At 50.8% G+C, this 16,688-nt stretch overlaps 1 protein-coding gene across 1 annotated transcript; it reads right to left on the reverse strand.

Annotated features, from left to right (window-relative positions):
* Positions 1-4,178: 4,178 nt before the first annotated feature.
* Positions 4,179-16,401, reverse strand: CLRN3 (clarin 3). The gene is made up of 3 exons (XM_047826438.1): positions 16,173-16,401; positions 9,630-9,809; positions 4,179-4,459 (listed from the first exon to the last, which is right to left on the reverse strand). Exons 1-3 carry the CDS (start codon positions 16,399-16,401, stop codon positions 4,179-4,181), a joined length of 690 nt encoding a protein of 229 aa, XP_047682394.1.
* Between the last annotated feature and the right edge of the window lie 287 nt (positions 16,402-16,688).

Genomic DNA, 16,688 nt, shown 5'->3' on the forward strand with positions numbered 1-16,688 from the left:
CTCAGTTCCTGCTCGAGAGCAGCCTTGGTAAGCCAGTGACCTGGGTCACCATGAGTAACCCAGCCTTCTTTCTATTTTAAGGAGCACAAAGTCCCTTGGTCACAGGATGTGCCACCTTCTCTGGGCGTGTGTGGGCAGGTCCTGTCGCCGAGACCCCACCCTCTCCAGCTCAGGTCAGCACCCAGCCTGGCTGACGGTTTTCTGTGAAACAAACTGGGTGCCTTTGCTTGAGCAAGCCGCTCCTGTTTGTTCTGAGTGAATGAGACCCACCGTGAGCCTCACACGTGCCGTGAAAGGTGACAGGCACACCCAGAAGGCCACACTTTCTGTGGACACCACGCTCCTTTCGAACTTTTGTCTCTGTGCCCCCAAGCCCCAGGCCTGTGCCAGCCGCCTGATGCAAACAGCGTTTATGGAACTGAGTCAGAAACAGGTAAAAAAAAAGAGTGTCTGAGTGCTGCTTTGACTTCTCCTTTGCCACTTGCCGGCTTTGGATGCTTGGTCAAGTTCATTAACCTCCTGGGTCTCAGGTGTCTGTTCCTTGCTCATTTACAAAGCAAAAGGATTGATGTGGCCCACAGTAGCTCATGATCTCACCTTTAGTTTTTATTATAGTTTTTACACACCGTGGGTTTCTGCGAAGGAGGGGCATGGCCGCCAGGAGCCCTTTGCACACCTTGTCAGGGCTCCTCCCACAACCCTGAGAGCAGATCCTGGGTGTCGATCGTCATCCCATTTCACAGATGATTGGAATGAGGCTCCCTGAGATTAAGTGACTTCTCCAGCCCCAGGCAGCCTGATGCCAGAACCTCCCTGCTCAATCCTACACTGATGGTCATTTCTGCTATTTGTATTTTATTTTTTAGTCACGAGGAAACAGAAGCTCAGGAGGGGGTGTCACTGGGTCAGCTACGAGACGCCAGAGCAGTTGAGACACGGGGCCTCCGACTGTGTCTCCTCGCCCTGGGTGCTGCGGGTTTGGGGGCGAGGACGGGGAAGAGGGCTGCCATGGAGGGACCCGCCTTTCACGCCGACTGAAGGACTCGCCTGCCCATGGCCCCTGGGGGTTCTGGGTTCCGGGGTCAGGAGAGCACCCTGAGTGTGGCTCAGGGACCAAGGACCAGTCTCTGTGCTGCAGTTTCAGAACGAGGAAGGCTCCTGCTTATGAACCCCTCCCTCCCACACATGCGATGCCTCGTTCAGACTGGCCGCCCGTCTACGTTCTGGGGCAGGTGTCAGTGAAATTCGTTGGGCGATATGCAGGCAGCCCAGTTTACTCAGGAAGTACGCTCAGTGCCTGCCTGTCCTTCGCAGAATCTGCAGGCTCCCAGGGCCTCCCAGAGGCCGAGAAGGCTGCCGATCTGTCTGCCCGCACGGCCGCGTGTCACTTATGGGAGCACCGGTATTGTGTGGCCGTGTGGGGCTGGCTGTAAGAACACTGTAGACCCTGAAAAGTGTCACGTCCAGGGAGACCATTTTTCCTGCCCTGCCTGATCCACAGGGTTTGTTGAGATGATCAAATAAAATTAAAATGATAGCAGAGCCTACCTGGAGGTTATCCCTGCCTCCCGGAGTGCTTTGCAAACAACTCACTGGGGAGGGGGAGGGGAGCCTCATCACTTTGACATTAGTGCAAAGTATTAATTGCCCTAAAATTATCATCGTGGACCCTGTGTTCTTATAAAATGGAGGAGCACAATATTCTGCATGACTTTTTTATTTTTTCAAATGTGGACGAACCTTGCCATCTAGCTGATCCTAACAGGACCACACGGGTTAATTAGGGGCTCGTATCATGACCGCTGAAACATTCCAATTCCGTAGAATAGCTCAGCCCTCCATAGTGTTTCATGTGGGTCCATTACAACAGACGTGATGCACATTTGTTAAGTGATTTTATTGTATTTTTTTAATTTAATTTTATTTTTTTTAATGTTTATTTATTTTTGAGACAGAGAGAGACAGAGCAGAACGGGGGAGGGTCAGAGAGAGAGGGAGACACAGAATCCGAGGCAGGCTCCAAGCTCTGAGCTGTCAGCACAAGAGCCCGACGTGGGGCTCGAACTCACAGACTGTGAGATCATGACCTGAGCCGAAGTCGGACGCTCAACCGACTGAGCCACCCAGGCGCCCCAAGGTTAAGTGATTTTAGAACAGCGAATTACGTCTATGCCCAAGAGTGGTCTGCAAACTCTGTTCTTCCTTAAGAAGATTTCTAAAGAACACACACACAGTTTCATTACCTTCTACCTCAGACATAGTGGGAGAGCCATGCTCTTTATCTCCAGAATTGTGCAAGCTAGTTCCCTGTATAGATTCTTGTTTTGAATGGTTCCTCATAGGTCATCTGTGATTTAAGGATTGAGATACTTTGTCCCCTAGTGAAACCAGGCTCTGCTCAAACGCTGAGATGAATAAATGCAGTCTTTATATCCTATAATGTCCTTTGCACCAGCACATGGTGGGGGTGCCTGCCTAGTTAGCAACCCATTTGCATGGATTTGTTACCCTTATCTGTTTTCTCTTCCATGACTTGCCTGCATTATCACACTCTGGTATAAAATTAAACCTTCGAAGAACATAAATGTTTTTAGCTTCAAAGAATTTAGAACATTTTCACTGTTGAGAATCATATTTTTAATGCGCTCAAAGTTGCACAAGTTAATTTATTGGAGTAACCTTGACTTCGGGGTGGGTGGTTATAGAGAACTGACTTTTCAGAGAATGAGCACAGTTTTGTGACTAAGTACCTGTTTTACGTGGAATGTAACACCTGCTTTTGCAATGTCTGTCTTGACTTCTCAACAGTAAGCTCCGTGGGGGGCAGGTATCCGGGTTGGCACAGGGCTGATCACATCACAGGTATTCAATTCATGTTTCTTGACTGAAAAAAATATTATTTCTAAGACAGATTGTGAAAAAATAGTAGACAAGAAGGTCACGAATCCCTAATAGCTTCATAAAGGATATATCTTTCCGTCCAAAGACACGACATTTTGTAAACTACACCGAGAGACTTCTGCTCTGTTTGGCTTTGGTTACGTCAAGACATGACAGAGTTATTATTTCAGAATCCTGTCCGTGTTCACTCTGACTGACTAGTGGGATATTCAAGCTCAAAAGATCCTCAAAGGGATTTTCTGGAAGAATATCGTACTGGCAAAGTAGGTCTAATCCATTTGGGAGCTCTCCAAAAATTTCCTAGTTGCCTGTTGTGTTCTCATGAGACTGTGAATCGATTCCATCCACCTGTTGTAGAGGGCAAACCAGCATCTGTGTTCTGCGTCTGCCCTGGCCTCGACTCGGGGAATGCCGGCAAGCCACGGTGCTGTAAGCCATTTATTGGCCTCTGGCTGGGCCGGATTCTGCTGGGGCTGACACACTCCCATCCAGGCAACCAGACTGTGTCAACGGCAAAGGGTCGGTTACCAGAACTTGTTGCGATGTGACATTTTCGTTTTGACTAATTCACCGCAATCCTTCTAAACCAAAAATACATTTAGCTTCCCTAGTGTGAAGGCTGCAGGGCTATAATTTTTGTCTTTCTTAATCTTCTCACTTCCTAGTCTTTTCCATATAAAAACTGCACCCTGCCACCTCAAAAATGGGTTTGAAGGTCAGATATCAATACTCCTACCCGCCACTGGTTTTGAATTTTGTCAACAACTAGGGTCCCGGGGACCAGGGAATTTACCCCAAAGTCTCACCCACCTTTTGCCTCCAACACCTGGTCCTGGAAAGATGAGTTCTGAATCCCTCTGTACTTGAAAGTGTTTGTTCATACAGTGGAATAAAAAATACCTGGTCCCCCCTGAGGAGGAGAGCCTAGGTGCTAAAGTGCTTTGAGCTACTTAAAGTAAAGGTGCGTACCACAAACCTTTATAATCTTAGGGAGTGAGACCCGGCTGGAAGGATCCATGGTCTTGGAATCATTCTACTGCTTTGAACGCTGCATGGCCTGCAGACATTTTCCTTTCATCTTCCCCACCCCAGAGGGAAGAAAGCTGGTCAAGGGTACATCACTTAAGGAGCATCACGAGATACAAAACTATCACAAAGTGACAGCCAACCACGGCCGCCCTTAACCATGCGGATGGTCCAGACAAGCTAGCCAGTAACCTCTCGGGGGCTGACGTACAACAGACTAGACATAACGACGAGACAACATAACATAGAGTTCAGAATAAAATTCCATCCCTGGGAGCGTATTCCATTGGCTTTCTCTGCTCCTGTTTCCGCTGGTGCCTGGCCTTCTGGTAGAAAACGATGATGACCACGGTGACAACACTTAGAAGAATGACGAGGAGCGTGAGCCAAAACGAGTAACCGTAGCTGTGGGTCGTTCCTCTGTAGGTGGTTGTCGGATACAGTGGGTACAGCGTCTGGGCCAGCTCTTCCGAGAGATGATTGGATTGTGTGTTGGCCACGAACAGTATCATGGTCAGGAAAACGAACAACGCTGGAAAGAAGATTCGGGTTCGTGAACAACATGAAGTGTTGTGATGCACTCTTCTCATGTCGCTTCCTTCCTTCCTTTCCTTTTCTTTAAATCTAAATCCATGTTAGTTACCATACAGTGTGATAATGGTCTCAGGAGCAGAATTGAGGGATTCATCACTTAGATGTAACATGTCACTTTCTTTCTTAGTGGAACATGTGCTCTGTGGGCATTTATGGGATGGCTAGGTTACGGTCTTCTAGGTGTTAGGGTGTAAAAGAAACATAAGAGACGAGCTAGATCCTAGGCGTGAGACGCTAAACACGGTGCAGGCAGAGTCCGGCCAAGAGCAAACACGCAGCTCGAGCCCACCCCGAAGGGTCTGCTCTGCTGAGGGCGCATCACATGGCCCCTCCCAGTGAACACAGAGCTGTGCTGAATGAACTGGGGAATGAGTAGACAGGAGAGTCAGCAGGAAGCTTTCTAGAGAGGTCTGGATAGATGACAAGGATTCAAAGAAGCTGGGAAGACACAGCATGGCAAGCAGAAGACATAGCCTGCACAAACCCACCCGGGGACAGTGAGCTCAGAGCAGCTGGGACTGTGAGAGAGGACCCCACTGATGGGGAGCCGCTCCGAGGGTCCTGAGCACTGAATACAGAGGAGGAGATCACCACAGGGAGCCCCAGACACTGGCTCGGAGGCTAGACTTTCATTCTGCACACAATGGAGTGTGGCGATTAACTAGGAAGGGTCTTCTCACTAAGCTCATTTTATTTTATTTTTATTCTGTTTAAAGTTTATTTATTTTGAAAGAGACAGAGGGAGTGCAAGTCAGGGAAGGGCAGAGAGAGGAAGAGACAGAGAATCCAAAGCGGGTTCTGCACTGTCAGCTTGGAGCCCGACGTGGGGCTCGAATTCACAAAACCGTGAGATAATGACCTGAGCCGAAAGCAAGAGTCAGGCGCTTAGCCGATCTGAGCCACCCAGGCACCCCATAAACTCATTTTAGAATGTTTCGGTTGTCTTATCGTCCCTTTTTTATTCTTCATAACGTCCTCCCCTGGAGAATGTGCCTTGGTATCGATTCTGGACAGCCACCTTGGCCCCCATGGAGAACGGAGTCCTGGAGTCAGAGAGAACTGGATTCCAGGGCTCTGGCCTCCTGGCCCCGGGTGACTTGTGCACTTCCCTGGACCTCTTTCCTAGCCTTCCAGAGGGGGTCAGCTGGAGGCAAAGAGAAGATTCAGATTCACGGTTGGTTGAACTAGGGCTGGGCTGGGAGTGGGGAGGGGGTGACGGCCAAAGGGCACGGGGTTCTCTCTGAACTGATGCGATGTTCCAAGGCCGACGGAGGTGGCGTTTGCACATCTCTGGGAGCACTTACCCAACACTCGACAGACTTGGGGGGAGTGGTCAACGTGTCCTGGCTGCAGCCCACACCCGGGGGCTTTCCCCAAGCCTCCAAAGGCTCTAGCTTGTGGGCTTTTGTGTGAGAAGAGTGCTCTGACTCTCCCCGCTGGCAGACCTTCATCCTCCGTGTGACGGTTTCACTTCTCAATAATTTGTGCATCTGAGAGCCCTCTCCTCTGATGCTCTGTGCGTCTCACACTCCAGTTAGCCTTCATTGCGCTCTTGTGAAAGTTCTTATGAAAACTTAGTCACAACGGGGTGGGGTGAACACAGGGTTGAGACACCTTTTCATTCGATGGAACGTGCTGGCTTTGGTTTGAACTGGGAGGGGCTGTTGCAGACAGGTGCTGACGTGAGCCCCTGTATGAAGGAGATGCCTCTCCTTGTCTCCTCTCCAGCCTTCGGGGACAGGGGATTCACAGAGGGACAAAGGGAGCCCCGAGGTAGAAGGGGGATCTCCCGAAGGCTCAGGATATTGTCGCCAGTCCTGGCCCGTCACCCTCAGGCCGTGGGACCTGTCACATCACTTTCTGCTCTCTGGGTTCCTTGGCTGAGGATCAAATGTGTGGGGGAAGACAATCTGGAGAGTTCTCTCAGGCTCCAACATTCTCCTGTGGTTATACCCACTATGGTCAGGGCTGGGCCATGCCGGGCTGGTGTGGTGCTAAGGGCAGGCTGGGGTCAGGGGACACGGGAGCCTGGGAGGTGACTGCAGGCGGAGACTCACGGAAAAGGAGTTTTCACTACCTTCCGCACAGCCCAAGCCTATGTGAAGACGATCGGGAGTCCCCAGAGGCAAACCCGGGGCAAAAGCCTGGCTTCTCAGAGCTCTGGGATCAAGAAGTCATGGGAGGCGTTCAGAGGAGGCCAGACACAAAGCCCAACGCCACAAAGCTCTCCCTGTGACCTCTGCCAGAATGCAGACCTTCTCCTGACACACGGATATCATCTCAGACTGTTTTCCTGCCTCCCCCGCAGACTCTTCTGTGTGTTCGAACTTGCCCCAAGCCGGGAAAGGAACGCCACACGACTCTCTCCCCATCAGACAAAGCTTTGTTGTTACAAGTAGGTGGGGATGGAGGGGTTGAGGGGAAGGCCGCCGGCCTGGTGTTTTTCTTGTTTTCTTCCACAAACATGCATCGGCCTCCGCCGTGTAAAGAGCCAGTGCATACTCAACTGTGGAGACAGAGCCTAAAGCTCCAGCTTTGCAGAAACAGGGTCTATGAGGCAATGGGCTTTGAGGCCTGCAGGCTGTAGAGTGGCGACATCGTCCGGTTTTGTCCCTACGACCCCGTATCCAATCTTCTTCTGCACTAGGTCCTTATTTCCCTCTTAAGGACGCCCCCAGCCCCCGCTCCAAGGGGTCAGGCGTCCCAGCTATTGGCTGAGTCAGCCAATGAGTTCAACTCCATGGAGGTTGTTCCAGGGCCGGGGAAGGACAATTCCAGGGAGAGTCAGATTTGGGGGAAAAGAAGTCCTTTCTTCTGGGGTTGTTGGCCAACATCCTGACTTTAAGGGGACCTGTCTGCTGCTCAACACCAGAGAGAACACTGGGAAAATCAAGAGAGAAGCAACCTGCACGGCATCTGTTCTGAGGGCGTGGGTCGAGACCCAGAATCCAGCTGCACCTGAAGCCACCACCTTTTTTAGTTTCTTAATTACCTGAGCAAAAATTAAAAGAATCCTTTTTTTTTTTTTTTTTTTTTTACCCTGGCAAAGAGTGCCAATGAACCCTGCCTTTGGTTTGACCGAGGTGAGTTGTAGTGGTAGAAAGAGCTTGGGGAAAGGAAGCACCGCCTTTGGGTGAGGATATCTGAGTTTGTAAGCGAGTCCCTTAGCATGACTCTTGGGGAAAGCTGATGCAGGAACACTCATTCCACAGCGCTGTGGGGCCTGGCCCACGGCGGATGCCCTTTAACTCGGGGGGGTTGGCTCGTTTTTACCACCAGGTAATACAACCACAGGAAGAAAGGAAAGGGCAAGGCATGCATGAATGTGGCTAAAGCAGCCCAACCCCAATCCTCAGAGCCGAGGGGTGGGTATGCAGTGTGGCCGTACAGGCGTTCCTGGTTCCCGCCTCTGGCCTGGCTTGCCGATTATGAATGGCACTCTTAAGAGCATCCCATTTGTGAGTGTCGAGCTGCATGGATTTCCCCTGTTTCATGCCATCTGGGGCTGGCTCCTCAACTATTAGTGTGAAGAAGGCAGACGTGTCCTTACCACTTGGAGCTGCCTGGGCTCCAGCCAGGGTGTCCTTTCCCACCACCCCCCCCCTCGCCCCCCAAGAGCCCTGTTCTTCTGAGCACACCACTGCTGAGAGCCACAGCTCAGAGACCCGGGGACCTCTTCCCGCCACCTGAATCCGTCCTGTGCAAGGACGGCCTCTCACAGAAGGACAGAAGGAAGCAGCCCCGAGTCCTCCTTGAGGCTTCCTGATACCAGACCACCTTTCCTGTGCTGGAAAGTTCCGGGCCCGGGGTTAAAATGCACTACCTAGAACTTAGACGAAACCACGTCCAGAGTCCTCCCAAGGGGAGGACAGACTTCTTCAGATCCTTTCTCGAGATCAGGTTTTCATGGTGGAGAGAGAGAGAAAGCAGAAGAAGCCTGGCCACCTGGCGAGGGCAACCAGGCCCCCCACCGAGCAGGCCTTTGGGCATTTACGGCAGCTGCAGAGCCTGGCGAAAACCCAGCGGGAGCCACACACGCTGTGACTCAAGCTGGGATGCACTTCCCATCTGCGCTGCACCCCCCACCCCAGCCTGGACCAGTAAACAAGTAAAATAAGCCAGTCACACTGCACAGAATCAACCGGGGCTCACACATCACCCGCAAGAAGGGTGTTGGCCCCAGATCCTCTAAACGACCTTCTTTGCGGTTCTCTGTGGCACAGCCATACAGAGGTGTCATGTTTGGGTTCTAGCCCACATTGACTGTTGTTACTTGGAGGTGAGAAGGAGAGTAAATAAGTGTGTGCGTGTGCGTGTGACTGTGTGTACGTGTGTACGTGTGTACATGTTTGTGTATGTGCATCCGCGTATGCATGCATGCACTTCTGTGTGTGCGCACATCTGTGTGTATGTGTTTAGATGTGTGCATATGTGTGGGTGTGCATGCATGCACATGGGTGTATGTGTGTGATCATACGCGCACATGTATGCATGTAGAAGTATGTGCTCGTGTGCATATATGTGTATACATTTGTGTGTGTGCACACCGATGTGTGTGTATGTGTGTGTGCACACAACTGTGTATGTGTGCATGCGTGTGCATATCCATGTAGGTATGTGCATGCGTGTGCACACTTGTGTATGTATGTGTGTTTGTCACCTGTGTACATATGAGCGTGTGTGTGTGTGCACCTCCATACCTTACACGGAACCCCACTTGGAGTTAAACACGCTACAGGAGTTTTGTTGTCACAGATGAATGTTTTGTGGACATAGAAGCATCATGTTTAACTCCTTACGTTCTACACCCGAGAGCAGAGACTGGCATCTGTTACGCATTTTAACACGTCACACCCTGCCCCCATCCGGCCCCTTGCCTCTCACCGGTGCGTTCAAAACCATTTTATTTCCCAGGATGCTTAACAACGCTGCAGATGGGCAGAAGGAGAGCCCCGGCCGCAGCACGCAGCGTGGCACCTACCAGGCCTCCTCAGTTTCTACAGCCCGGCGGTGGCCACGTGGGCTCCTGTGTTTGCCAGATTCAGAGGCGCAGAGACGCCGGGGACGTGCTGCCCAGCTGAGCGCCGGGTGCTCCCGGCGACACTCACCAGCAAGGCCACTCCAGGTGTACACGCCCACGGGCCCCAGGAACGTCTGGTAGGGGTTGCTGATGCTGTTGTAGAAGGTGAACCCGGAACTCAGCAGCGACGTGCACAGGCTGAGCACCAGCAGCAGGACGGCCACCAGGTGCAGCGTTCTTCGGGAAGAATTGTTCAACTTCTCTAGAACTAAAGCAGCGTTGGGTCAGCACGGAGCGCAAAATGCAAACCCCAGCCCTACAGACGGGAGGGCCGCTCCCCGCCCCCCGGGGGGCTCTTGGACTCCATCCGCTTGGGCACCGGGGTTAGGAGCTGCAGGGGGGCATCTCGGTGTGCGGGAGCAGGAAGGGGCGGGGCCTCACGGTGCTCAGGCCCCCCTTGAATGTGTGTAACCACAGGACCGTCCCAATTTCAATTTCCCAGAGGAAAGAGGGTGCCCTCCTCGATAGAGCCGCTACAGGGCTGGACGGCCCTCCTCAGTGCGTTCTGGCCTCAGACGCCTGCCATGGGCATTTCCACATCATCACGGACAGTGTTCCCCCCCGCTCGGAGCACTACGATGCTTCCACTTGGGGGAACTTACAGGAGGCCACTCTGAAAACCTGTGACAGAGAGGATCTGGTAGAGGCTGAGATTTCGGAGGTCGGCCCGTTACAGAGAAGGCCAGGAGGAGAGGAGCTGATGGTGACCAGGTAGCTGGCCCTGGAGACAGGCAGATGACTGCTGTGTGGACAAGTGAGGTGTCTCCACACTTCCCGACTTCACTTCCCCGGAGCCGGAGAGGACCCAGGGCCCACGCGGCTCGAATGCATGCGGAGGATGGACCTTGGGTGAACCATCAGAATTCTCTCCGAGCTGAATTCCTCTGGGTCCTGACAGCATTTTATAAAACGCGCGTATCTCTTACGTGCAGAGGCGCTCCAGACATGAATACACACTCGTATACGAAACACAGATGCCCTGGGCCCCTGGCCATCAGTTCCCGCTTTTGCCATCCTGCTGTTTCTAACCGCAACCAGCCACCCTCCCCGTGTCCCTGCTTCCTCTGCTCGCTCCTCTGTTTACGACACCGAACGACCGGTGACCGGAGGCATGTGTCCCCACGCTTACCTGTAACCCCAGCCGGGCACTTACAGAACGTCTCCAAAGGCTACCGGTGCGTTTTGGGGCCCCGGTGACTGCCACCACATCGACTAAAGTGTTTACCAAGATGTTCTGTGAAAGCCACGGCGACGTACAGAAAAAATAATCGGGGAAAAAGATTTCCGAGCTCCTAGTAACACGCTAACAAAATCCTTGGGAGTTGCCAGATGTAAGAACCGTGATTAGGGGGCTGGTAAGAGAAAGTAAAAGCCTTCTTCTTTCCCTTCCTGTTTCTCAGGCCCCTGGGATAGAGCAGAGAGCCACTCACAGCCCCACCACAGAGCAGCTTTAAAGAACAGAAACCAGAAGGGCCGGGAAAGGTCCCTTGTCCCAGGGCTCGGGGCCCCTTGCCTCTGTCTCTGGGCCCAATGCTGCAAAGGACAGGAGCCCCAGGGCCTTGTGCGCACCAGGGAGGAGCGTCCTAGCAGCAAGGGGCCCTCTCTTTGCAAGGTGTCTCCTTCTCATCACTGTGTCGCCTCAATTATTCGAAATCTCTTCATCGTGCTGTGCCCAGATGCGTATCTCCAGGACTTCTGCCCAGAGTCCTGATGCTTCCTCTGGAGCAACACAGAAACCCCTTGCTCCACTCTGCCTGGCAGCCTTTTAGGTATTTGAAGAGAGATCGAAACCCCAGTGTGATTGACAGCCCACGTCTCCGGAAGGTTCTCTGTCAGGCATGATTCCAAAGCTCCTGCCAGCCTGACCCCAGCTCTGGACACACTTTACTCTGACTCCAAGCTTCAAAACATGCTGGCCAGAGGGCACAGCTCTCCCGGGGTCTGAACATCCACATTGTGAATTCAGATTTGTGGCTGTTAATCAGCCGTCCTCTAGGAGGGAGACAGACTTCCTGTCACTGGACAGTGGACAGCGAGAGGCTGCAGAAACCACACTGGCGAAAACAAGAGCGGAGACTTGGATACTGCCCCGAGCAGCCCTGGGAGCCCTGTGGGGGAGCACAGAGGGCAGAAGAGGGGGGTTCCCAGCCTAGCGACATGGACGCGATGACGTCACCGCCCTTGGCTGGAGAACATTTTGCTCCTCGGTGAGAGGCGGGCCTGAGAGCAAAGTTCACCTCCCACACGGCCAGTCCCCTTGTGCCCAGCGGTACCTGGACTTCTGCTAACGACCCACGGGCAGGGCCAAGTCCTTAGCACCGCTCTCTGTGTGACGCATCCCAGGTAAGAAATCTAATGACATAGGTTAAACTAAAAATGTGGTCCTTCCCGCCACCGCCGATTGCCCGGGTGGGGACGGCCAGGGTCCGATGGCCACCTGCCCTCCGGGCACCACACGCCCTCCAGGGCAGCCACTGGGGTCGGGCTGTTCTGAGGGCCCTGAGCTCGGGCTGAGATTTTCATTGCTCTCGGGTGGCACACACCTGCTTTGGAACTGGTGGATGACGACACCAGAGCAGGAGTAGGACAAAAACGGGAAGCAGGACACACGTATTCAGCGGTGCGGCGTCTGGAGAGTTTCCAGCCGTCACCACGCGGAAGCATTGCTCCTCCCTGGACACCAAGGAGGAAGCTCGAAGGTCTAATCAGAAATGTGCTGGGGACCAAACAAACTCGGTGTTTAGCCAATGAGAAATAATTGGGATACTTAACTAGAAAATAAGACATTCCAGTGTGGGGAAAATGCCATCTCTGAAGTGCCCTGGAGAACATTTCTGCGTTATACACTTATTAAATGCTGTAAATGGATGTACGTTTGCAAATGGTGAACACTCCTCTTGTTCAGAGTAAACTACAAAGTGACAGTCAGGTTAGGCTTTGTTTTAGACTCTTGGTAAGATCTAACAGACATGATTTTTCAAAAGGGAGTCAATTTGGAGCCTACTGACTCAGACTTTTCTTTGTATTGATGTAGCAATTTATCTTAATTTTAACTGCCGTATTTTAAAATTCTAGTTCAGCCTCTGAATATCCTGCCACACAGGTATGACAGCTACATCTCCTAGCCTCCTCCTCGCTCAGAACTCAGACAATGGAAGCTGGAAATTTGGGGAAAGTTAGCAAGAACGAAATAGAATAAACCCCCATAGCATCTGACAGCTGCTCCCTGCCTACAAAATTAGCAAATACATTCCGTTCTTTTCTCTTCCTTTTCAGGGCCAAGCGTTGGAATCAGGAAAACCACCTCACAATTGGAACTAATTGCCCAGATTCTGGCAACCTCAGGAAAGAGGCCATGGCCCCCACAGCTGGGAGGCAGAAATGTGCCGGGGGCCGCGGGCAGTGTGCAGAAATGGGTCATCTGGACATCCGGGCTTTCTATGCATGGAGATTTAACCCTTCAGGATCCACTAGCCATCTGGTCCTTCTAGCTCTGGTTTTCCAGAAGTCCTCAGAACTCAGGGGAGAGCCAGTGGCTTTGTGGGTGGGTGGGAACTGCCACCACCCGCTCCTCAAACACCTGGTCATCAGGGAGCCTGGCCTGGTGGACCCCTCAGCCCGTGGACCACAGCATACCCCTGACAAGCTGGGCCTTTGAGATCTTCCAAAAAGTCCCAGCTGGCATGCCGAGCCTCTGGGAAATGTATCTGGGTTCTCTCGGGGAGAGAAGGAGAGAGAGAGTACATTTTCCACCCCTATGCTCCATCACCCAGCGTGGTCATGTCTCTGGGGACGAGTAACAAGTTGCTTGTCCTTGGAAAAGCATAGGTGTATGGGGTGGGGTAAGCGAGTAGGAGTATTAAGGAAGAAATAAGCCTCTTTTGTTCATCTCCTTGCAATTCATTGATTTTTGCAGCAGATTTACTTTTTCTATTTATTGGTAGCTTGGGCCAATAGTGCAATTTTGGGTCCCCTGAGAACAAACTGGGTAGGTGGAGAAAAGAGACTGGTGGGCCAGTTGTTTGTTTGTTCGTTTGTTTGTTTGTTGGTGGGTTTTTTTTTTGGGGTGGGGGGGAAGATTGCAGACTGGGTGAAATTCTCCCTCGCTCTCATAGCAACCTACACCACCTGATTTAACTGATGGGGGCCTTTCTCTAGATAGAAGCTATGGTGAGTTGACCAAGGCCAGGAGCCATGTGCAACGCCTCTCATATCCCCGCCCCTCCCTCATGAAGCAGCTGCTCAGGGAAGTGTTTTGGACTGACATTCACTATCCAGAACTTTTGGAGTAGCAAAAGCCAGGTGCTTACTGGTAGACACAGGGCCTGTAACTCTTCATCTGGATATTGAACAAACCTGGAGACCACTAGAAGAAGCTAGGAGATGTCCTGGTCAGGCTGAGCTGCCCAAATAATCTAGCGACACATTGGAGAGTTTGCTTTCCGGGTTTGGCTGAATATTTCCCCCACCAGTTGACATATTGGTGGTGGATTCTTCTGGCATGTGGATATCAGCCATTGTCCCTTTATGCCGTGCTGTCATTTCCAAATCTACAGCCCCCGTCGGCACGATATGTTCAATCCCATGCAGAAATGTAGCAGAGCTTAGCAATAGTAACTATTCTTTGGAGATCTTCAGGCCAAGAAGCTGGCATGGTTGACATCTTATTAAATGGAAAGGTTAGCCCTTCACTGCTGGGGAAGGAAGTGGCATCTATACAGATACTATTATACCGCCGATGATTGGTTGCTGATTTGAGATGAGCCCCAGGTGGTCATGAGAAACCAGCAGAGCAGCACCCCTTCCTCAGTCTCCAATTCTGCTCTCCAGGGAAAACATCCCTGGGTCTGCAGTGGCTGAACACCACGATATACGTCCTAGTTACATGACGTTTCCCTATCTTGGAGAACTGTTGAGTACTCCAAGTTCAAGGGTTGTAAAAACCATCAGCAAGGAAGCCCCCATAGGCTCTGGGGAGCCCTTAGCTGACATGAGCTGGAGCAGCTGAACTATGTACCTTCACTGATCAGGACGTGGTTTATCTTCTATGGCACCTAGAGGCTGGCAGTGACTTCACGACATTGGAACGCGGCTCTGCAGTAACAGAGGAAAAGCAGAGAGCCAGGCAAAGCAAAGGCAAATGTGGGCCCTGAGCCTTCAGGATTGTCGATTGTCCCAGCCTACGCCTACCCCTGCCCTCTCCACTCCATGGTGCCCACTTCCCTCACACGGGGCTGTAGAGCCAGGCTGGGACCTACCCTTGCAGCCTCTGAGGTTCCCTGACACAGGGAAGCAGGGCTCTCCCTGAAGCCACGTCTCTCAAATTGGAGCCGACTGATTCCAAACAGACACAGCATGAAAATCAAAAAATTCGCAGGCTGCTATCACATATTTTAAAAAATGTTAAATGTGTCTGGAGATTCAGGAACTATGACACATTCTGGTTTTGAAAATGCTATTCACATCCTGAATGTGTGACTGAATCTTGGAAAGACTTAGCTTCTGGGTGCCGCAAAGGGAATATTCCTCCTTTCCCTGAGAAGCTGAGGTCAGGGCTGGAGGGGGGGATGGGGAGGGAGGTGGCATTACCGACAGGCTGGAGGAGACGTGGCTTTTGCTAATGTCTTAAAAGAGAAATTCTATAACTTGAAAATACAACCACGTTGCTCAAACTCAGACTAAAGGCTTGAGTCTAAGGCTCCAACTCAAACTAAATATTACATTTGTACGAGATAGAAAACCATGCACATTTACAAGTCAAGAGATAATGACTGTATCGGGCTGATAATGCCTGGCTACCTGTATGCCACACTGTTTAATGCAAGGTCAAGGTGCTGAATAAGTTACAAAGACCGCTCTTAATTTTTGAAAATGTAGTGGTATATGTTCAATCTTCAAAAGTCAAATAGGTAGCTAAATTCAACTTAGCATTCTCAGTGAATTTTTGTGTTCCACCCATCAAGAGAGGAGAGCATTATTATATAAGAAATCAGAAAAAAAAAATGGGGCATTCCTACAAAACATGCAATGAATAGAATTAACAGAAATTTGGTACCAGGTCTGACAAAAATGAGATGTTTTGGAGGTAAAAACTCAAATTCGAGTAGATTAAAGAAATGAACTGGATATCTAAGAAGGAGAACCTGATCACATTTTCCACTTTAGTTTTTCCACCAACGGAGTTCTGGACAGGGACTGTTACCCCATCTAAAAATCCACCATCCATACGCATACTTTTCCTATTACCCTCCTATGTTGGATACCATATTCCTGCTACATATATTTAATTAATTAGTTACTTGTCAGTAGACTTGGTAATATCACTTAAACATCGCCTCTGCCAGAATTATGAGCACCACGGTGCTCATAGACACAACCAGAACTGAGGAAGCTAAAACAATAATGTGGTGAAGTTTCAAAATTAAAGATACATTTTCATACCTACAAGCCATCTCAACGCTTACAAGGAGATCATTTTTGAACAGTTCTTTGGCCCATAAGGAGGATGACTTGGGTCTTACCCAGCTAACACAGTCTCACTGCACCCCATGCAGATTAATTTATCATTTACCTTCAAAGCCTTTTTGTGATTCCTCAAGTCCATGACTGAATTCTTGGTGACTCTTGCCTTGAAAAAGTCCATAGGTGATAACAAGACTACCGTTTGAAGACGAGTCACTGATGGCAATTTGACTGCTGACCCATTCTTGAGTCCCAAGCATGGAGCAGACTACGATGAATGACCCGAAGCTTGTAAAGAAGCTGGATAAAAACATCAGTGTTTTCTTCTTCGTAGGCATCTTCTCAGGAAAGTAGGGGTCCTAAGGTTAAAAAAATATCAAAGGTCTTTTGATAATATTCTTGGACCCACTTGGAGTCCAGTATTTAGAAATGGAGTCGAATGCTTCTTATAAAATATGAAAGCTTGCTCTTCATAGGAAGGAATATACCGAGGACCATTGGACTATGAACATGGCCATAAAGATTTACAGCACCTGAACTTTGGTCTGGAGTAAGGGGTTGCTATGGTTACAGCCAACCAGAGGAAACAAGGGCTAGGCATGGTCTTCCTAAGGACTTCCTGGAT

Source organism: Prionailurus viverrinus, chromosome D2 (genome assembly GCF_022837055.1).
Source record: "Prionailurus viverrinus isolate Anna chromosome D2, UM_Priviv_1.0, whole genome shotgun sequence".
In the NCBI taxonomy this organism is placed as follows: Eukaryota; Metazoa; Chordata; class Mammalia; order Carnivora; family Felidae; genus Prionailurus; species Prionailurus viverrinus.

What these genes read in the sequence shown, in the direction of transcription:
- CLRN3 (XM_047826438.1), bottom strand. Translation starts at nt 16,401, where the DNA reads ATGCCTACGAAGAAGAAAACACTGATGTTTTTATCCAGCTTCTTTACA. An exon ending in ATCACAAAAAGGCTTTGAAG is followed by an intron (nt 9,810 to 16,172) that starts GTAAATGATAAA and finishes ACGCTGCTTTAG; the next exon opens with TTCTAGAGAAGTTGAACAAT. An exon ending in CACCTGGAGTGGCCTTGCTG is followed by an intron (nt 4,460 to 9,629) that starts GTGAGTGTCGCC and finishes TCTTCTTTCCAG; the next exon opens with CGTTGTTCGTTTTCCTGACC.